We start from the raw sequence: 23,480 nt of genomic DNA, 5'->3' as shown, positions 1-23,480 counted from the left end.
CATTAACTGAAGCTGAGGAGCAATTGTTCGTACAGCATACTGCGTCAGTTGAACAATGGTCAAATTTCATTGACAGTTATAATGAAGAGGCTCAAACAATCGAATTGGACTCATATTTTGCATATTTATTTTAAAAAAAAAAATTTTGGAATAAAACCATTAATTTTTTCTAAGAATAAGGCTACATTTTCCCGACTAAAAAAAAAATATATATTTTTTAACATGTTCAGTTGACATTATGAAAGACATAAGTAAATGTAACTTTTTTTTTCTTATTCTTTTAATTTTTCAGGTGGTGGGACAATGACTATGAGAAGTTGACAAAGTTTATTAACTATAAAAAATAATGACTATTTTACATAAAAAATAAAACTTTTTTTTTTCTACAGATTAAAAATATAGCACTCCCAGTGGCACCACTGAGTGATGAAGCAGGTATATTTACAGTACCAACTCTGTCACCACCAGCAGAGTTCAGGGATGAACCTACACTGGTTCTAGATAATATGAAGTGGCATGAGGGATTCCTTAATGATGTTTTTGAGAAAAGGGCCAGCATGGAGGACTTAACGTGCTATATGGACATTCTTGAGGACCCACAGTGGGCAGATAGTTTCATGCTTGAATATTTAGGTGATCCTAAGAGTAAATTTCAACCGGGTCCTCATAACGAAATTCCATCAGAAGACAATACATGCTGGCTCGACCAATTGTCCCCAAACACCCTGGAATATATGCTAGGGGACCTCATTCCACATCCCCTCACTGCTATTGAACAGACTGGGAGTTGTGTTATCGACAAGTCCCTGTCACACTCCTACACCAGTACGACTCAGTTGAGTATTAGTAGTAGTACAACATTATCTCAATTGTCAATTGACATTTGAAATGAGACATTTACAATTAGCTACTTTATTCCTTAACAACAAAGGGCAGTACAGGAACATCGTGCCCCGTCCCCATACTTGCCTGATTTTTATCTGTTATAATATACTCTAAATCATTTGCAAGCGTACAGGGTAGATTTTAGCCTTCCCGAGGAAAACGCGAGCATTATTTTAACTGACCCCGTGAAAAATCTCCATAGTTATATCGACAGAATTCGAGCACTTATTGATATTCAGATCCAGAAATGGGGAGGTCGAGGGGGAATTAAAGCATCGGTGAACCACAAAGTTTATTTACAACAAGGGACATACAGGGAAGTGTTTTATTTTATTTTTTAGAAAGGTAGACACACATTATAAAAAGGTATAAAAGATAGCTAATTACACAATTTAATATTTTTGAAAAAAAAAAATTAAAAACTTTTTAAGATTATCGCTAGGGGGAGTGGGTTAACAATTTTATACATTGAACGCATGGATCTGAATCTCAGTAGATTTAAAAAAAACTTTATTTTAAGGGGTGGGAGGGGTAAAGGAATAAAATGCCACCCAGATTTGTCGGCTACCAAAGGGGTTCAGAGTTTCAGATTTGACACTGGACTGCAATGCTTTAAGTACGCATTTTTAGCAGCAGCCCATAAGACATTATATGATGAGTCAACAATGAAAAATCTTGACAGACTTGCACGTAAAGGTGTAAAAAATTTCCCTAAATTAATTTTTTATTTTTTTGAGGTAAAATAGCCGTGTTCCTTAACATAAATCAGACAAGTCTAACCAGAAAAGTAAATTCGGGGGTGGGGGTGAGGGGGTCTCCAGAATGAAACTGGAGTTTATGCGAGGGGGAAAAAAAAAAATAAAAAAGGGGTTTTGTACTCAGTGAGGATGCCGAGGGTGGAAAATGTTAAAAATTGGGTATGGGTTATTTACGAGCCTCCCAAAGATGTAAATTCTTATGGTCATTTTTTCCCTGTTACGGCGATAAGTCGACTCCTCTGTCAAGGCGTTCAGAAAGGTGAACGTTTCTATTGCCCCATGTGCCTTTCCCCATTTAGATCTGAGCGAACGTTTTCAGATCACATGGGACATTTCAAAATTCACTTAAATACGCTTATAGAAATGTCGGTATGCTGCAAAGATTCTTTGAACTTAACTAAATATCAAAAATATACCTTAAACTTTTAAAAAATTTATCCGTACTATGAATCAATTCCTGTTTATGCCGAGGTAAAAGACCGGTAACATAGATTCCCGTGCAAAAATCTAGTTTCGGTCTCATATGCGCATGCATGTCGCGACGCCAACAATAAAATGCTATTGGAAGAGTTTTTTTTAACAATGGACGAGGAGGTCAGTATGGAAAAGCTATTGTTTTCCGTAATAAGAACGTCAAACAGGGCAATTTCACGATTAGGCCATACCAATAATCCAATGACCTTGTCAGATAAAAAGCAACCTATGCTGGAAAAGGGCCCAAGTTTCTGGGAGTTGAGGAGTACCTTAGCCCCAAAAAACATGGTGTAGGACCACGATCATCTTATTGACACCAAGTCAACGGGACAAAGTAACTTTTGGGGGTGGACTCACAATTCGCGTAATTTATAAATTAAACAACAACTTTTTCTACCGGTTTTTATACAGAACTCTACCTACGATCTGACGTTTGTGTTAACTGCATTGTCATATCTTCATAAAAATTTAACAGGGTATGATGATGATGCATGGGTGATAGACAGCTTTACGTACAAAATCATACCTAAATCCGCAGAAAAGTTGCTTGTTTTGGAATTTATGTGGAAATTTGTTGAAGCCGGTGTTGAGTACACGAATAAAATTCACTTTTTAGATTCCTACAGTTTTTTCCCCAAATCATTGAGCGAATTAATTCAAGTGCAGAAAAACGATGACGGTTGCAATGCTTTCCCCCTTCTCAAGCAACAATTTCCAAATGATTTATATGATTTATTAACGGTCAAGGGCATCTATCCTTATGACTATTATTGTTCCATGTCGAGATTCGCCGAGGAGACTATTCCTCCAATTGAATCGTTTTACGACAGTCTTCATGATCTTAGTTGCACCCCCGAGGAATACAGTTTTGCTAAAAAAGTTTGGGCAGAGGGAGGGTGTAAAAATGGATTTGACTACTGCAAGCTGTATTTGTCGAGTGACGTGTTAACATTGTTAGACATTATGTGTAAAAATACGGATAAAATCTATGAGGAATTTAATCTTGATTTGGGGTATTATTTTTCTTCGCCTCATCTAGTGATGGACCTCATCCTGAAAATTAGTGGGGAAAAAATTGGGTTAATCACTGACATTGATCAGCACCTGTTCATCGAGAGGTAAATGAGGGGGGGTTTTTTTTTAACGGAGACCGTAAATTGGAAAACAAACCAACGGGGGCGAAGACAGGGACAAAATAAAATGCAGTGGTCCGCGATCTGAATTCTATCTACCCCTCGGCCATGTCCCATTATGCACTACCTTGCAGCGACTATAAATGGCTCAATGACCCTCCAGATCCCCATGTTACTGACATTGACAGTGTTGAGGAGACTGAAACGGTCGGATGTTTTTTTGAAATAGATGGAGAGATACCAGTCAAGCTTCGCGATTCAGTAAAGTATTTTTTTTTAACGTGTGTCAATAGACAAGTGACAAAGGAATCTTTGAGTCATCGCAATAGGTGTTAAGTCGAGGTGGACGGATTGCATTGGACACCTTCAAAACAAAAACTTATTGCTGACCTTCTGCCAAAAAAAGACATAGTTGTAAATAATATATCGTTAAAATGGATGTGTAACAAAGGTTTAAAAGTCACAAAGGCTCACCGAGCACTCGAGTTTAGTCAAAAACCTTAGTTGAAAACGTTTGTTGACACTTTCGTCAGCAAACGTTTTGCAGCACAGACGAAAGCCGAAAAAGAATTTTATAAACTCATTTTAAATTCGGCTTTCGGCAAAATGTGTGAGAGTGTTCGTAATAGGAATCGTTGTGACGTTGTGACCGATCCAGAACAATGTGCTCGAATTATTGCCGATCCCAATTATACTTCCTTTACAATCATTGGCCCGGACATGGTACTTTTGAATAGGAACAAAGATGCATTGTCTTGAATAAAAAATAGTGTTGCAGGCAGAACTATCTTGGAAATCAAAAAGAAGCTCAAGTTGGAATTATACTATAATGCGGCTAGTGTACAGTTGCCTGAAAAGGAGCAAGTAGAGGTCTGCTTCAGTGACACGGATTCTCTACTGTTAAAATTAAAAACATCAAATAGAATTGAGGATTCGGTACACGGTTAAATCATCAGTTCATGGATGGACTACCACAATCGCAGTGGTGGTATTTACCCTGAGCTAGTGAAACATCGGTCGCCCAAGAAGCTTTTATTTTTATAATATTACATAAGAAGCGACCTGATTTCTCGTGTTCTGCTTGTCGGTCCGAAGGTGTACATTATACAAACAAACGACGAGGAAATCAAGAAACGTTGCAAAGGAGTACCCACGCGCTATGTGGACAAGAATTTCGACATGAACATTTATAGGAATTGTATTGTTGAAAATACAATTCCACGAGCCAAATTGTTGGCAATTCGTTCCTTGAACTACAGGAACTATACTGTAAATGTAGAGAAAATAGCCATGAGTACCATTTCCGACAAGGTCTATGTTTGTCAAGATGGTGTGACCACCCTCCCCCTTGGACACTATTTAACTTCAGACCGGATCGAATGTATTGCCCACAGGGAAAGTCTCGGTTTAAATAAAGTCCTCTAACTAATTTCCTAAAAAACCTTTGGGGGGGGCCTCGCGGCCTTTGGGGGGGGGGGCCGTCGCGGCGCGGGGGGGGGGGGGGGGCCGGCCGCCACCCGCGCGGGTGGCGCACCGACAAAAAAATTTTTCTTTTTTTGGACTTAGAGCAGATTTTTTTTTTTCAAGTGCCATCTCTAATTTATTGTTTTTTTCTATATAAACAAAAAAAAATGTTTTTCTATATATGTAACTATGTACATGTTGTTGTATTTTTTTTTATTATAAATAAATTTAAAAAAGTGTATTTTTTCAAGTGCCCTATACAATTTAATGTTTTTTTTTGTTTTTTTTCTCTATAAGCAAAAAAAATTGTTTTTTTTCTCTTTTTTTAAAGTTATAAATGTTGTTGTATTTTTTATGTTTAATAAAATTAAAAAAGTGTTGTTTTTTTCATTTTTTTGTTACTTTTTTTTATTGTCATATAATAAAAGAAAAAAAATATGATTATTTTTATTTGTCTTTGTCTTCTTGAAGAACAGAGTCTTAGGAAAAAAAATAATACAGTCATTACAAACTTAGGTTATCCATTCAGTTGGGCAGGGGAACTTTTGAAATGAATATGTATCAATTTAAAACATCATTCAGATCGTTTCTGTGTGGTCCCTCAATGTCAGGGAAAACAACACTCTTAACTAAAATAATTAAAAATTGTGATAAAATGTTTGCGGAAAAGCCGAAAAAAATCTACTATTGCTATAGTATTTGGCAGGAGTCATACAATAAAATAAAAGCAATTGCTGCTGCCATGGGATCGATGCAGATACAGTTCATACAGGGACTTGATGTTTTCAACATTATTGAACCAAACTCTTGGCTGATCATTGACGATCTGGCTGAATCTATTGAACAATGATCTCAGCAAATGCTACAATTGTTCACTGTTCGCTCTCATCATTAACAGATTTCCATTACTCTAGTTCTGCACAATCTATTTTATCAGATAAAATGTATTAAAATTATTGCATTGAACTGCACGCACTATATCATCTACACAGTTTTTCGTGATTCCAGTTCGATAATAACTCTTAATAAACGAATCTATCCCGGTGACCCTAAATTTCTACTATCAGCATACAAACAGGCAACTAATAAACCCCACGGTTATATTCTGCTGGATCTTAATCAAAATACACCCGAGGATCTGCGTGTAGTCACAGATATTTTCGGCAATTAAATTACCGTATATCTCCCGGTGAACACTAAAAAGACCTCTTAGTCACTATCATGACACTGAAGAAACTACATGAAAATAGACATTTGTTTTCAGTTCTAAGCACTTCAAAACCTCAGCTTAGAAAAGCAATACTCAAACACGGTATTGACAATGATTTCATTAATCTAATATCTGAACTTTGATTAATTTTGACCAAGGGCAAAGTTCAACTGCAAGAATTATTTGAGCAGCAGTCACATCAAACTCGGGCATGTTTCCGTTCTATGGCTACTTCACACAAAGGGAATAATTTTAACCAGACACATATTCGTTAGATAGATAGTTGATTTTTCACACTGTTACTACCGATAATTGTAGGACCTGCAAATAATTTTAACTAGAGAATGGCATAACCCTATAATTTACTCCAATTGAACTAACTCTCTCACCCCTGGAACACTTTTAGAAAAATCTGAGTAAATTCCTTGACAATGAAACTATTGATGATGATAAAAAACTGATTTTACTTCAAGATGCACTTCTCCAAGTAGGCAAACACTATCGATCAAAACCCACTGCTGCTGCTGCTGCTGATCTCAAAAAAGAATCATCTCCTCAAGAATCAGCTGCTGCTGGTGCTGTAAAAAAATTAAAGATGGTGTATTTGTATTAATTTTTTTTTAAAATTGTAAATATATGCCCCAAATAATAGGTTGAAAAAATAACACGACTCCTACTCTATCTCTTGGAAAGTGATCAAATTCAAGTTGAGAGCACTGGGGAAAGGATTATAATTCAGGGCCAGAGCTATAATCTACTTGATTTAATGTATGACATGGTTACAAATCGTAAAGGACTATTATCATTTGACACTCGTCTATACAAATTTCTAAATACATTAAACTTCCCCAAAAGTCTTATTGGCAATAGACAAATTCTAAAAAAATAAATGAAAGTGCATCATCATCATCATCATCAACATTAAAAGATGAACTTGAAGAAGAAGAAGATTTTAAATCAATTTTGGAAAATACTAGCACACCACTGTTAGCTAGACAAAAGCGAAGACGTATCACGTCAACGTCCCCACCACCACCACCAGCAGCAGCAGCAGCCAGTATACAAAAGGGTAGCGGACGTTACACAACGTGTTTACGTTCAAAATGGCTGAAGTTCTTAAAGGTCTTTATGAAAATATTGTCGAGATGAGGAGTTTAAGTTCCTCCATAACACTGTCAGAAGTTACAGGTGTTCTCCCTAAAATTTTACAAGACTATCTACAAAATAAACCAAGTTATACTCTGCATAGAAATCAAAGACTTCGTGCCAATCAATATCGAAAAACTAAATCCTTTTACCCATTGGATATAATGCAAGCAGATCTCTTGACTCTAGATGAATTTCAAAGATGTCAAAATATACCGTGAAAGTACATTTTACTTGCAATCAGTGTTTTTAGTCACTATTCATATGCAATTCCATTGCGATCAAAGAGAGGTATTGAAGGTGCTCAGGTCATTGAAAGTATTCTCGAAAATGATTCATATAAAAAAAATTCAAACGGATCGTGGTAGTGAATTTGTTAATCCTAATGTTGCAAAAGTAATAGAGAAATAAAGTACACTGCTCTATCAAAAGCATAGTCCTATAAGGGCAGCACTGGACGAAATATTTATAAGAACTCTTCGACTTTTAATTTTAAGATACTGTACATTGAAAAATACACCAGCTTTTATTAATTATCTATATAAAATCAGGTTAATGTATAAGCAACGACCTCATTGATCGTTGTCCAACTCTACACCAACGGAAGTTAATCATTCGGATCATGATAAAACTGACATCTTTATTAAACAAAATTCCAAGGAATCAAAAGCCAAAAAGAAGAATAAAAATGAATTCACGGTTTGTGATAAGGTTTGAATTAATAGAACAACTAATGTTTTTGAAAAGGGGACTTACTTGTGGTCCACTGAACTTTTTAAAGTGGCAAAAATCCCAGACACTAAACACATAACTTATCGCCTGCGTGATACCAAAGATGAAGAGATTCTCGGCGGCTTTTATGACTATTAATTGCAAAAAGTTAAAAATGCTAGTGAAATCTATAAAATTAAAAAAAATATTGAAGACACATACTAGCAGGGGTAAGAAACAGTTTCTTGTTCGCTGTATAGGATACACCTCTGAGTTTGATTCTTGGATTGGTATTGAAGATATTGACAAGGCCCAGTTATTTATATGTAACTTTCATGTCCAGCGTTTCCGATCCTCTCTACAATGACTTTAATACGACAAGTAATTTTTTGACGAAACGCTCCCTCACCGTCAAAATTGACGATTCATAATAATTTGCTCTTGTCGAATTTATTATCAAAAATAAATACGACATACTGAGAAAGGGTCGTAAATATGAAATAAAAATAAGACCGTTTGAATTCGGTGATGAAGGTGCAATGGCAACTTTTGACTCTAATCAGTACCCTATTGCTAACATCCCCTACAGGGAATACAATAACATGCATGAACTGTGTCGAGATATCAACAAAAAAATTGCAAGTCGAAAAAAAAGCGGTTTCACTTTCAATTACTCAACGGAACAAAGGAGACTTTATATTACCAATCCATTTGAGAATGAAAGAATTTTCCTCAATGAGAATTTACGTGAGTCTCTTGGTTTTGAAAACCGTATTATTAAGACAGAAAATTTCAGTGGTAGTGACCATGTTATCTATGCAGACTATGCACCCAGCTTCTCCACGGACACTTGTATATTTCTCTACGCTTCATTTGTGGAAACATCTCGGGTTGGTAATTCAAATGTTCCCCTCCTACGAGTTCTTCAACGAAAAACCAATCAAGAACATATTCACCACTACAATATACAGCATCTTCAGTATATCCCCGTAAACACTTCATATTTGGAACTCTGTCAGTTAACACTAAGAACTTAATTAGGTGATCCAATAGCAATTTCAAAAGGCTTAACAGTGATTACATGACATTTTCGACCCATTGTCAACGACAACGACGGTACAATAACCTAATAAATGAACAATAGAAGAATTCCATTTGTCTGTCCCGATATTGACTGTTATGTTGGTGCTTTGAGTCCACGTCAAATAGGCAATGGATTGGACTACCACAAGGGGCGTACTAAAATGTCTGGCTATGGTCTTGGTAGCTGGTTTGCTAGGCTTTTTCATTCTGCACTACCTCTTGCCAGAAAATATATTGTACCTGTTGCATCGAATTTTGCTGCCTCTATACTACAGGACTGGGGGTCGGGCAAAAATTTCCAGGAGAGTGTTAAGGAAAATATTAGATCTTCAGCAAGAGCCGTTGGTGAACAATTAAAATCTCGACAAAATGGGGAGGGATTGAAAAGGATGCGTTCGTGTCATTCACTCATCAGTCTCCACCCAGGCAGGAAGCAAAGGACATCAACAAGGACTTTGAGAAATAAAACAACGAAGGGTAATATGCAGCAGCAGCAGAAGAAGAAAAATAAAAAGATTGTTAGATCAAAGATGGATTTATTCGCTTAAGATGACTTATCTCCCCCACAAGGAATCATATCCATCAATCAGTTCCTCATTGAATTTATTCAATGCTGAAAATGTTGATGTCAGTGTTAAGTATGGCTAGTATGAACAATTTCATCCCCAACAAACTTTGTCGGAAAATATACACTTTCAAATATTTTCCAATGAAGACTATTACATTGATTTATCATCAACATTTATTTATTTAAATGTTGTGGTGAAGAAAAAGTCAGATAATACAACTCCAAATGCCGGCGAGGGTCTCTCCTATGAAAACTGTATTCTACATAACCTCTTCCAACAAATTAATGCATTTATTAATGGGACACTGGTGAGCACTAGCAATAATTTATCCAACTATGCAAGCTACATACAATTTATGATGATGACGCCAAAGGCGTACAAGGAGATGAGAGGACAATCATTGGATTATGAATATTGAACAGGTGTTGATACTGACGGTGAGTTGACTACAGCAGTGACCCAGGAGTATCATCTAGTTGGAAAATTAAATCATGAGATATTCAATATATCCCAATGGCTACCCCCCAATGTCAAGATCTAAATAAAGTTGCATATGGCCCCATCGAATTTCATTTTGAGAAAAACACTTCTTGCAGCACCCGATGCAAATATTATTATCACATCGGCAATTCTCCACGTTCGAAAACAACAAGTTATGAGCTCTGTTGCATTGGCAGTGGAAAAGCTAAGAGCCAATGGTAGCAACATTAAACTTCTTGTCCCCCATACAATCACCAATCAACGTCACATTGCCAGCGGTTCTCGTAGCTATAGCTATTCATCATTTATCAATGGAGAAATCCCATCAAAATTCGCTTTGGCCTTTGTGAAGAGTGGCAGTGCCGTTCGATTCGGGATTAACTATCAACTTGATTTTAATTTTTCCGGTCGATGGAGTCTTGTGTGCAAAGTTAATGGTAGTCAAATTTACTCTCTATTATTTGACAAAAAATCATATATAAATCTCTACGAGTTGAGTATGAGATCCAGATTTCACGATTATAAACTTTTTGAAAATTGAATAACAAATTTAATGGGTTCAAAAAAACATTGGGTTATTGTTTTGAACTTGTCAGGCACAAAATATATGAGCATAGTAAGAACTGGGACTGTACGTTTAGAGTGTACATTTGTCAATGCTCTGACTGAGAGTATCACGCTAATATTACTGAGTCAATTTGAAACCTATTGGGAAATCACACCCGACGGCAGTGTTCTACTAGACCTTGCACCATGAACACAAATCAAATAATCAAGGTATTTAGTATGGATCCATACATGTCCCAGTACAAGTCCTATTGCATACTCTCGGACTTCATTGAAAAAATTCCAAGTGTTAACAATAGCCTAATCATTGTTAATAGCAGTCCATCGACTTTGAAGACTGGCCATTGGCTATGAATCTTTCAAACAGCGAAGAATGTTGAATTTTTTGATCCTCTTGGCATATCATATAAATTCTACACTCCATACATCAGCAACTTTATTGAAAGTAGTGAGAAAACTTTTATTAAAAATCAACGAAGAGTACAGGATTTAACGACTAAGACATGTGGCTTTCATGCACTACTCTTTTTCATGTTCAGATGTCGTGGCTTCACCTACAAGCATTTTCTCGACATCTATGTTGACATACCTCAATTGAACGACTTTCTAGTGGATAATATACTTACAAGTTTATTTAATATTGATTTTAGTGCCATAATAATAAAATGTTTTAAAGATGTATGTTAAATTTTTTATTAATAAAAAAAAATTATATACATGATAAAACGACTTTTCTACTCTTTAGATTTCATCCACTACTAGGTATTCGTCGACAACAACTAGTGCAGGTAGATTATCTGAATTCACCGTGTACTGATCCTGATGTAGTGCAATGTCAGGGTCACATTTTCTACAGTAGAGTGTGACTTCACTCTTGTCATATCTGTTTGTACAGTCAATGATACTATTCTCATTCATTCTAAAGAACTCCAAGGTTTCAATTTGCGTATTTGAAGCAATTTCATAAACAGTGTCCTCAAGTGCCGAATGATATTCCGTCACTGCCAAATAAAAGTCAGTGGGATTATAATTAAAACACCCAATGTCATCACAACAATGACGTATAAACCATATTCTCTTGTTGTTCCAACAGTTGAATCGCTGACCTGGTTCCTCCTCCCATAACAATCTAAAACCACGACTATACCAATCTCGTAGCAATAAACTAAAATCACCGTTAGGATTCTTTCCAATCATACCGGTATATGTACTCTCCCACTGATTAAATTTATCATAATGACAATTGGAGCATAGGTGGACTCTAGGATGAGAGTCACACACCTCTTCAAGACAGGAATTACAACCTTTAATTTGTACAGCATATCCTCTATGCAATTTACACGGGTTGCATAATCTACACTTTTCATCATACTCCTCAATCATTGTGCAATTCTCACATGATGACCAGCTGCCCTGTGTGTACATACATAACGGACATGTATGGAACATTTTGTCATGTGTTAACTCTCTCACTGCCACAATGAACCTGAGGTATCAACATCAAAAAAGTGCCTGAGATAGAGAGAGAGAGAGAGAGGAGTAAATCATCCTTGAGCACCATCTTCCTTGTAAAAAAAGAGTCCTAAATTTCTAAAAACTAATGTTTAAAATCATATCCACAATATCATTTTGCTCAGTCGCGATCAATATATCAATAAATTGTGTAAATGCATTTGGACCAAGATGTAGAAGGTTCATAAAATAGTCTAATGACGGAGAATAAGTTTTCATTACATCGACAAGCCTTCTCCGCGAAAATATCTTCCTTTGAATAGACAACTCTAGAAAATCATCGTCTAGAATCAACTGTTTGTCCGAAAGAACTATATTACTCATGATTCGATCTTTCTAAAATCTATCAGTTTTTGAGATACATAACTCTCTCAAGACCAACTTCGAACGGCCAAGACACTAATTTTTTTACTATAGAACAAACAAACGATTCTACTATAGAAAAAGAAAAAAATAACATTGATTTAGAAAAACTTTTATTGAACATAATTAAAATAATAATATTAACTGAAGCAGTTTGTTCTCATCAATATATTTCGATAGGACATCTAATGCTGACCGAAGTTTATTTATATGGAGAATATTTACTTTTCCAGCAAAACACAGTTGCTCCTCCTGCTTAAACTTGCTTAATGATATCGCGTATCTCGCATACATAATGTCCCATTCAAGACATAGTCTACAGCCAGCAGTTATTTCCACAGCCACAGTGGGTCCTCGTATATCGTTGCTGCTGCTGCTGTCGGTTCCATCATTAATCTCCAATAATGTAAATGCACCACTCATTTTTTTTCTCCACCAATATCCTCTCAAATAAAAACTATTCTCTTTGAATTCAATTCTCTTACTAATATGAATTGTAAAGAAAACTATTCCTTTTATTCAAATCCTAATCACCAATCAAGTTATACTCGTTCCTCTTGGCAAAGAGTGTAATGACCTACAGAATTAACTACCAGAAAAAAACCTGTTTGGTACGGGGGCGTCGTAGAAATGGAACTTCTTACCCTACTACTGTTGCCCTCCAATCACTTTCGACTATTGAAAAGGGTACTAGCCCTTTGAATTTCCAATCGAATGAGCCTGTTTTGAAGTTTCTACGACAACGCCTTCTATAAAAACCTTATATGCCCCCAGGGCATAACTTAAAACCCTTACCTTGAGAGTTGTGGGGGAGTGTCCTCTTCAAAAACTAATTTTCTATCTGGAAATCGACTATGCTGAACAAAATGGCAATCTCAAAATTTTGATTGGACGTGTTTGGGGGAATGATGGCCGTGGGGGGGGGGGGGCTCGTGGCCCTCCAATCAATTTAGACTATTAAAAAGGGCACAAGCCCTTTTAATTTTCAATCGAATTAGCCTTTTTTTGAATTTTATACGACAAAACCTTCTATAAAAACCTTATATGTCCTCAGGGCATAACTTAAAACCCTTGCCCCGTGGGTTGTGGGGGAGTGTCCTCCTCAAAATGATATTTTCTATTTGTAAATCACCTGCGCTGAACAAAATAGCTATCTCAAAATTTTGATTCGACGTATTTGGGGCAATGATGGGCGTGGGGGGGGGGGGGGGTAGTTGCCCTCCAAACACTTTCGACAATTGAAAAGGAAAATAGCCGCTCGAATTTCCAAGCAAATGACCCCTTTTCGAAGTTTCTACGACGACTCCTTTGAAATGACGGGCCCGGGTATGGAGAAAAAAAAACAAAAAAAAAACAACACATTGTTCCCACATCGTTCTTTACTTAGGCAGCGCTAGCGCGCTGCCTATGATTGTTTATCTAATTTATGGTCGTTTTGGGTTTCATTTAGTATTAAATAATAAAAGATTTTTGTTCGTTTTAAGCTTGATTTGCATATTCAATTTAAGTTTTACTCGTTTTAAGATTTATTTTTTCATTTATATTATGTTTGCTATGAAACTGTAGTTTGTTTGCTCTGGCTGTTTATCTAATTTTCGCTCGTTTTGGGTTTTATTTATTCTTTAATAGTAATTTTTGGTCGTTTCGACTTTGAATTATTCTAGGTTTTTATTTTTCCTGTTTATAAGTTTAACATGACCTTTTCTTTTCTTCGAAAAACTTCTTTTTTCGGATAGTTTTCTTTTTAATTGATTGAAAAAAAAAATGGCTGTCTCAAAATTTTGACCGGAGGTATTTGAGGAAAAAGGGCATGGGGAGGGGGGGGGGCTTGTTGCCCTTTGATTATTTTGGACTCTTAAAAAAAGGAACTAGTGCTTTCGATTTCCAATTCGAATGACCCCCCTCCAAGATTCATAAAACCAGCCCTCCACAAAAGCCTTATATGTTAACAGTGGGTGACTTTAATAATTAATTGCCCTATGTGCTGGGGGGATTTTTCAACCTTGATTTATAGCTATTTGAATTTCAGATTATTTGAGCCAAATCACTATCTCAAAATTTTGAGCGAATGCTTTTGGGAAAAAAGTCCATGAGGGGGTGGGGGAGGCTGGTCATTCTCCAATCCCTTTTGACTCTTCAGAAAGCCAAAAGAAATTTCCGCTCCCAATCCAATGACCCTTCTCGAAAATTTACACAAACTAGCATAAAATATAGCCCTTGCTCCGAGTGCTGATGGGGAGTTATCAAACCCAAAACTATATTTATTTGACTATTGGACTATTTTGAACAAAATGGCCAACTCTAAGTTTTGTCGGAAAAATTTTGGGGGAAAGGGTGCGGGGGGGGGGGGACTGGTTTTCTTCCGATCACTTTTGACTCTTAAAAAGGGAACTAGAACTTTTAATTTCAAATAAAATTAGTCTCCCCAAAACTTTATACGACCACCCCTTCCATAAAAACCTTATATACTAGCAATGGACAACCTGTTTAACTTACACTCCTTGCCCTGGGGGCTGTGGGGGGTTTGCCAACCCAGGAGGCATTGTTGTTTCACCTTTGGATTATTGTGAACAAAATGCTTATCTCAAAATTTTGATCGAATCCTTTTTGGGAAAAGAGGGCAGGGGCTAGTTTCCCTTCGACGACTTTTGGCTCTTAAAAAGGGCACTACTACTACTACTGCTAACAACTAACCGCAGCACCAAGCGGCCTGAAGCCAACACAGGTACGCACGCTCTTCCTCCATCCCAATCTGTTCAAATCCTCCCTTTTTAAACCCTCCCCGGAAGTTCCCATTTCCTTTAAATATTTCTTTATGACATGCTCCAATCCCAACTGCAGACAACCTGCTTTCTTTTTAGCCCTAGACGGTTGGCCGAAAAGGACAATCTTTGGCAATCTGTCATTCTTCATCGGCAGAACGTGCCCTAGCCATCTCAACCTTTCTTTCATTATAGCCCTAGAAAGCGGGATTGAACCACATTTTTCATATAGCCTAATGTTTGAAATACGGTCAGTCGGCCAGGTACCCAGAACAATCCGTAGGCAATTTCTTTGGAAAACAGCAAGAAAATCTTCACCCACTTGTTGGAGCGCCCATGCTTCAGATCCATATTTGACCACTGTCATCACTTTAGCTTCTAATATTCTAATCTTTGGTTGCAGACTTATATTCCCATTCTTCCGAACTTTTTTTTAATTGTGAAAAAAAAAAAAACCCTGGGCCTAGGCTATTCCACTCTTAATATATACACTGCTCCCACCGTCTTTACTAATAATTAAAAAAAACAAGTTTTTTTAACTGAAAGTAAGGAGCGACATTAAAACTTAAAACGAACAGAAACTATTCAGTATAGGGAAGAGGCTGTCCCCTCCTCAACGCCTCACTCTTTACGCTAAAGTTTGACTCTTTCTCACAACTCTATGTTTTAAAACAATGACAAAACCTTAGCGTAAAGAGCAAGGCGTTGAGGAGGGGACAGCTCCTTCCACATAAGGAATAATTTCTGTATGCTTAGTGACTTAGTCTTCTTGACATTAATTTTAATATCTGTTCTAGCACCCTGAACTCAAAACACCTCAAAAAGTTAATTCATTTTGCTCACACTTTCATTTAGGATGCTTAAATCATCAGCATAATCTAAGCCAAGGAGAGTTTTTCCTCATTTCCAGTCAAATAAGCCACTTTCGAAGCTCACACGACTACCTCTTCCAAAAAACCTTATATACCTCCAGGACAAAACTTAAAACCCTTGCCCATTGGCCTTGAGGGCGTTTGTAAACCCTGGAGGTAATGTTATATGATCTTTTATTCAGGTAATAAGGTACGGGTGTCACCCCTTATTGGTGCAAAAATGGTGCTACCCCACTCACTGGAGGGGAAAGCCTCACTGGCGCCCAATATTATAATGGGATGTCCGCGATTACCACAACGGTTCTGTAAATATAGGGTATGTAAATACTCAATTCACGATATACCCTGCTCCAGGGTATGATAACGTGATCGAACGGTCAAATGGCCAAACTCTAAGGCCAAGGGTACCCAACCTGGGTTACCACTAATATTTCTAACTATCTCCTTGGACTCCACCTAGGCTAAAAAGTCAAAGATTATCTAGAAAGTTTGCTTACTGCATTCACGATCACACATATATCAGAACTCTGAAAAAATAGACTCCATAAACGTGGTCCCAATGTAGACTAAAAAAAATATTTAACACTAAAAGAATCTGGGCACTTGAGGTATGACTCAATGTAACACGGGGCACTCATATGTGTCAGGTCCCTCAATTAAATTGTCCTTACACATACTTGCAGAATCAATGACTTGAATTTTAGAAAGCCCATGCGATGACTCATACTTAATTATAATCAAAGTAATTTACTTTCTCTTTCAAAATGGTTGCCTTGACGACGAGTTTAACATACGATTGAGCATTATCTTATAGGCAACTGTAATTACAGAAAAGAAAACAGGTCATTTATCTGAAAAGAAAAGAAACAAGGGGTGGAACCCCAACACCTCCCCCCGTAAGATAAATGACTACCCATGCGCCTCGCTGGTCCGCCATTACAAACATAACACTGAACTTCAACTTTACAAAATCCATTTGTCTTCTTTCTTCACCAGTGCTTGTGCTTCCACCGCTTGGCTCAGGATCTGTCGTCGTCATCCACACGTCTGTACTGTAGAACCACCATGGTCTCTATTTTATGGCATCCCCATTAGGTTTTGAATATTGAAGTTCCCAAGATTCGCAGAAAATGACCGTGCTCAGCACAATCAAAAATACAACTTTTCTTGCTCTCACAAATCTACATTTGAGAGGAGCAGAGAATCAGTTTCTGTTACATTCGATGATGCCAGCCATCGTGAAAAATTGGCTGCAATAGCCTCGTAAGTTCCATCGGTAGAAGCGACACCACATCTCACTTAAAATGTAAATTGCCCCTTGGCACAATTTGAACTAACCCAAGGCCGAAAATACACAGGCCAGTGAAAACAATAGAGTACAGGGAAATCAGCGAATAGTTTGAGCGAATCATTAATCAGTTCATTCTGGGTTCCCTCCCCTGGGATAATCAGATGAAGAATAGGCATTGATACCAACTGAAGAGGAAATTTAGATACCGAATTAGATTTGCCGGAAATAATTGTCAATTGCCATGAAAAGTAATAACGATGAATAGGGTTACTGGACAAAGGTTTGGGTAAAATATGAAGTAATTGGGAGAGAGTATCCCCCAAGGACTCCAGATTAGGGCGACAAAATTCCGGCAACAGGGTCACAACTGGCCAAACAGCTGTGTGTTGATCGAATCGTCCATCATTCATGGTTTCCCAAAGGGGCTCCCCCCCCCCCGCAAAAGAGACCAAATCTCCCTTATAGTTGATAGGACTAATCTCAGATTCCTTCCTAAGATTTTCCAATCCAACTCGACATTCTCCCAACCTTTCCCCAACCTGTTGTAGGCTGTTCCACTCTATTTTATGATATTTTGTTTTATTCCCTATGAGTCTCGGCCCTCTGTTTCCCCCAAAAAATTTATCTTATTCATGTTAGCTAGGCACAGCCCATCTAATTTTTTATTTTTCGCCACTGCAGGCTGAATCTCCAAATTTTGTCTCTTTTCTGCATTTCTTTTTCTATTTTCACCGTTCTCAATTTTGTCGTTTTTGCAAAATAATAAATCATCGTTAAATCTGATTTGGACTCGTGTCCACCATCTTTGAATGCGTTTCTTTATTGTAGTTCCGCTTTGCATCTTTTTTCTCTCTTTTAGTTTTCTTTGCTTTTACTGCAGAAACAATTATTTCGTTATCAAATGGGAATTGAAATCTGACATTTGGCTTCTCATATTGCACTAAAATTTCTCGAACTTAACGAAGAACAGCGCGTACAATAAATTTCGTCTAATTTTTCTCTGGTACGATCAGTGCTTCATTTTGGCATATATTTGTCGGCATTTCATATTCGTTAATTGTGTTTTAATATTTTCTATTTTCTGAAAAATTTCCCGAAAAATCATTTTCGCCCGTCTTATTTTCAATGATATGGGGGTCAGCCACTTCTGCATCCCATTTTCCTGGATATCAACATATCGAACTGGTATATTAAGCATGTCGTGGCTCAGCCTCCAAACTTGTCTTTAACTCAGTCCACCTCCCCGCCATGTTAACGATGTTGCATACTTTTCTGTTTTAGCATTTAATGTCTGATAATTTTCATTTCCTCGCGATTGATCCTTAGACAAACTATTATGGCTATTTGATAACCTAGAAGTTAGTTGTGATAAAATCTCAGTTTCTGGAATTCCCCAGCGGGCTTCTATTAGGCCTATCATAGTTCTTTTAAACTCTTGGTGTTCTGTCTCTCTTTCTCTTTCTTCGTCCTCCCTACGTTCTCTAGCTATTCTGATTTTCTGTCTTTCTTCTCTATCTGCCTCTTCCTTTTGTTTCTCGCTATACTGTCAACCTCTTTCCTCTGCTCTCTAGCTATTCTCCCTTTCTCTCATTCTTTTCTTTCTGTCTCTCTTTATTTCCTATCTTCCTCCTCTTTTTTTTCTCTGGCTATTCTATCATTCTCTCTCTCTTTCTTTTCTATCTTCTTCCATTAACTTTAATATATATTGTGTCATATCTACATGACTACTTTTTCGCGAGCCTTGGCCGGAAATTGAGCTTCTACTACTCCTGCTACTCGGCCTATTCTGATTCTCTCTGTCACTATATCTTCTTAATTTATTTTCTGAGTCTGTCCGTTCTATCATTATATTTTCTCTTAACCGCAACTCCCCTACATTTTGCACAGCATCTGAAGGGTGAGTTGACTTTGATTTACCATACAATGATTTTTCTTCGTGTATTATCGCCACTGTTATTTTCATACAATGATGTTAACAATGGGCAACTAGTATAACTTATAGCTCCTACCCTAAGGGCTGTGGGGTGATTTGAATTCCCAAAGACATGCATACTGGACCCATCTATGCTGATCAAAATGGCTGTCTCAAAATCTTGGTTAGATGGGTTTGGGAAAATGATGGGTGGGGGTGCTGATTGCCCTGCAATCACTTTTGACTCTTAAAAATAGCACTAGAGCTTTCAATTTCCAACCGATTAAACTTTAGTGACTTGTCACTAGGCTTAGAGATTTTCTTCGCTTACTAGCGATTTTAATCTTAAAATGATTGCTTTTCATTTTTACGCTTGTTTTCTGTTTAGTTTTTTTTCACTGCTCAGATTTGGCTATTGTATTTCTTTTATATTTTAGTATCGCATATACTTTTTAAATTCAGGAGGAAAACAAATATTTCTGAAATATTTCAAAAAGTTCAATGCTTTCACAAGATCCAGCGAAAGAAGCCATTAATTCAGTAGATTTACGTGTCTACTAGGTTTTTCTTAGTCTTGTACATTTATAATTATATATATAACAAAATAAATTCTAGGTTTGCAGCGATTTATTAGCTATATTGTAGTGTAATGTGTTTATAAAAAAAAAAATATACTAAAAATTTCCTTTCGTGACCTTTCTCTAAATGCCTAGCACCTGCTAACTCACCCTCCCCCTACATGCGGCCCTGGTCCTGTATATGAACTAAAACAAAATTTTGTAGTCTTCAGGAGTTTAAGTGCGTTCAGACAGGCCACTAAATACAAATTAATTTTAAAAACCGAGTGTTTCGATTGATGTGGTGTCACTTGGCGATGACAAAAAATAGACACTTAAACATAATTATATATTTTTCAGGTCGTCAAAATATAATCAATTACTACTTTTCATCGCTTTCGACAGCCGACTTCATCTGTGGTGCCTTAGTGCTGCCAGCATCTGCTTCGACTGCATATCTTGGTTTTTGGCCATATGACAGTACAAGCTGCGCGATTATAGGATATATATCAACATCATTGTGGGTTGTTTCAGTATATACTTATATGTGGATCGGTGTTGACAGATATTTAGCAATTAAGAAACAATCCCGTTACGAGGTAGTTCAAACATCAACTAGATGTCAGTGTTGGATTATCTTTAGCTGGATAACAGCCTTCTTAGGATGTTGTCCACCTCTTCTTGGTTTCGGTGAGCCGTATTTTGACAAGAAAGCTAAATTCTGCCATCTTGGGTGGAATAATATGCCTGCCTATTCAATAACATTCGGAATATTAGTGTTGTTTCCTACTATATGCACCGTTATTTTTTGCTATGTTTTTGTATTTGGTAAAATGAGAAAGCTTAAGATTGTAATAACAAAGCAGGGAAAGGGTTATGAAAGTGCTCTTGGAGAGACCTTAACCAACCCTAACCATGTTATGTCCTTCATTGTAATCATTGCGTTCTGGCTAGCCTGGATTCCCTATATTTCCATGAAGTTATACGAAAACATAAGTAATGAATCGATCAGTGCACCTTTAAATTTTATTCTGTTTTGGTTCGCCATTTCAAATAGCTTTTGGAAATTTCCAATATACTTTATGATGCAGCCAACTTTTCGACATGGAATGTCCTTGATCCTAAGGAGTGTTTTTTGTCAAAGAAGTGCAATAAGTGAATTTTTACAAGGCGAAGAACCGTTTTTTGAGAGTGTACCAGTGCCAGTTTAAAATTATTTTTAGATTAAAAGTAAAGTATTAACACTCAAGTTATATCAAACATATAGGTACGCAATAAAAAGTTCTTTACTTTTGAGGGAGATGGTAGTCTCGAAGACCATTCCCCTCGTTAGTAATTGCCCAACTGTTAAGAGGATGGTTTCTATTTTAGGTTTGACTTTTTGTATTCAGCTGTTGATTTACTCCTTCACATTTACGAGGTTGGAATAACTAAACGCACGAAATAACAATACGATTCTATTTCAATACACCGTTTAAAATAGTATCATGAATTAAAACAATTTTTTGATTCAGAAGAAAGCAAAAATAGGTAAATTTCATGAAAACTGAGGTACAATCTTAAAAAATTTGTTTTTCGGGGCTGTGAATAACCCCGAATACCATGTAAGCATGACTTTTTATTTGCAAAGTTAATTTTCGACATTTGCAAGGTCGGAAATCTATGTAAAAAAGAAGAATATATGCATTTTAAATTAGCGAAAAAATATAACGCTTCTTACCCGGCTAAAATACGAATGTGATTTTCATGTGCTTCTGAATCTAATCAGGCCAAAACGAAGGTTTTCTTTTATAATTTGAACTGTATAATAAATATATAAATTGACCTCAATAGTCTTTTAGTAACATGGCAATTACATTGGCAGTATTTTGCTGTTTCAAAAATATAATATTTTTGGTAAATTTAGTGTCAAGAACAGGGATATCTTGACTGACCAATGTCAAAATATTAAATGTTTTTAAAAAAGATTAAAGTACACAGAAAAAAGAAAATTTTTAAAATGTTGATCCTAAATGCTTATGGGAATATATCTCCGTCTGTCATATGATAGTTGATAAAAATTTATATATAAATTGTGTCTTTCAATTCTTAGAAATTTAACCTACTGAAAAAAATTACATATTGTATAGGTTAAAATAATTTTAATTACTATTCGGAATACAATAAACTGGAACCACCCTGGATTATGGAAGATGAAAAGTAAATACTGCTTTGACCGAAATAAAGCAATGTGGCATTTGACAGGATAGGTTTGCCGTTAAAGGCAAGGAATCCAGAAACTTCTTGTCTTCCAAATCCGCACCCGAAGCTAGGTAACTTAATGTGACTGAAAGCTTTTGAATTGCAGGAATCGCCTCACGCATATCTGTCCCTTTTCTCTGTTTTGTGCCGAACTTACTTAGGTAAAAGAGTAAAACTATCTTCTTCCATTCTAACGAAGTAACCGAAATCATCAGGTTCAGTATAACGTAGAACCTCAATTAAATGATAATGAGTGTAGCGGTTTCTCATTTTATACCGCTGCTTAGACCAACGATGTTTCCTGTTAACTTTTTTTTTGCGTTTAAGGACGGCCGAACTTAAGGGAAGAAAGAACAGTCAGTGCAAGAATGCATTTCATATCAGATGCTTCACAACCCGAATCAAAAACTAAATTAAAACAAGTTTTGATCAAGATTGGAGGGTTAGTGGAAGCACGATTGAAACACACGTCAATCGATTGACGGAATCGTATAGGCCTAGTTAAGGATGACCATGCAAATTCTTACAAGAAACATTCTGTCAATCCCCTATTGATTTTTTCTTACAGACACGGTAATAAAATGAGAATTTCCCCTTTCTCCTATTAAGCCATAGGTCAATGTTTTGACACCAAAGCAATTTATTATTTGGATCATTGTAAACGCTACACTTAATTATGATGACTAATTAACAATCTGGATATTTCGTGGGCTGCCTGTAATTAATCAAAAAGGAAATGGCGCTATAACTAATAATCAGGTCTGATCCCTGAAGAAGGGGGTCATAAAAAGATTTTTCAGGGTATTTAAAAGGAGAAAACACATTGATAGGCCCAAAATTATTAATTTTTGTTGGTAGAGGTGGAGGTCCTTTGAATTGTTCTTAGCGGGAAGAAGTTCTCTGTATCCCACCAAACCTATTGCTTGAAGGCACGGCAATAACTTTTATCTTTAAAGGAATGTTTATAAGATATAAGAGAAGAATTGATTGCAGGCAAATCAGTGCAAAATAAGAAAATTTCTAGGACCCTTTACATCAGCGCAGAAAAATGATTTGGATCGTAATTCAGCATAATTGACATTTCAGACAATGTTTATTTCAAACAATCCGAAGAAGGCCCGTAGGAAAAAAAGACAACTAAATTCATCTCTCAGGATTATGAAAGTTCGTAGATGAATTACAAACATATCAGACTTGTCTCTGAAAGGCGTCTAATAGAAACAGTTACTTCCATCACTGTTAATATATATATATATATATATATATATATATATATTATATATATATATATATATATATATATATATATATATATATATATGTATATATATATATATATATATATATATATATATATATATATATATATATATATATATATATATATATATATATATATATATATATATATATATATATATATATATATATATATATATATATATATATATATATATATATATATATATATATATATATATATATATATA

At 36.2% G+C, this 23,480-nt stretch overlaps 1 protein-coding gene across 1 annotated transcript; it reads left to right on the top strand.

Annotated features, from left to right (window-relative positions):
• The first annotated feature begins 506 nt into the window (after positions 1-506).
• LOC148941420 (melatonin receptor pdcr-1-like) lies at positions 507-20,987 on the top strand. The gene is made up of 2 exons (XM_089104166.1): positions 507-645; positions 20,110-20,987. Exons 1-2 carry the CDS (start codon positions 507-509, stop codon positions 20,958-20,960), a joined length of 990 nt encoding a protein of 329 aa, XP_088960292.1. The 3' UTR covers positions 20,961-20,987.
• Positions 20,988-23,480: the final 2,493 nt, after the last annotated feature.

The sequence above is a fragment of the Artemia sp. Qi Xiang Cuo genome, chromosome 18 (assembly GCF_049724085.1).
Source record: "Artemia sp. Qi Xiang Cuo chromosome 18, ASM4972408v1, whole genome shotgun sequence".
NCBI lineage: Eukaryota > Metazoa > Arthropoda > Branchiopoda > Anostraca > Artemiidae > Artemia > Artemia sp. Qi Xiang Cuo.
The sequence above is the reverse complement of the archived record's forward strand: the minus strand, read 5'-3'. Positions and strand labels throughout refer to the sequence as shown.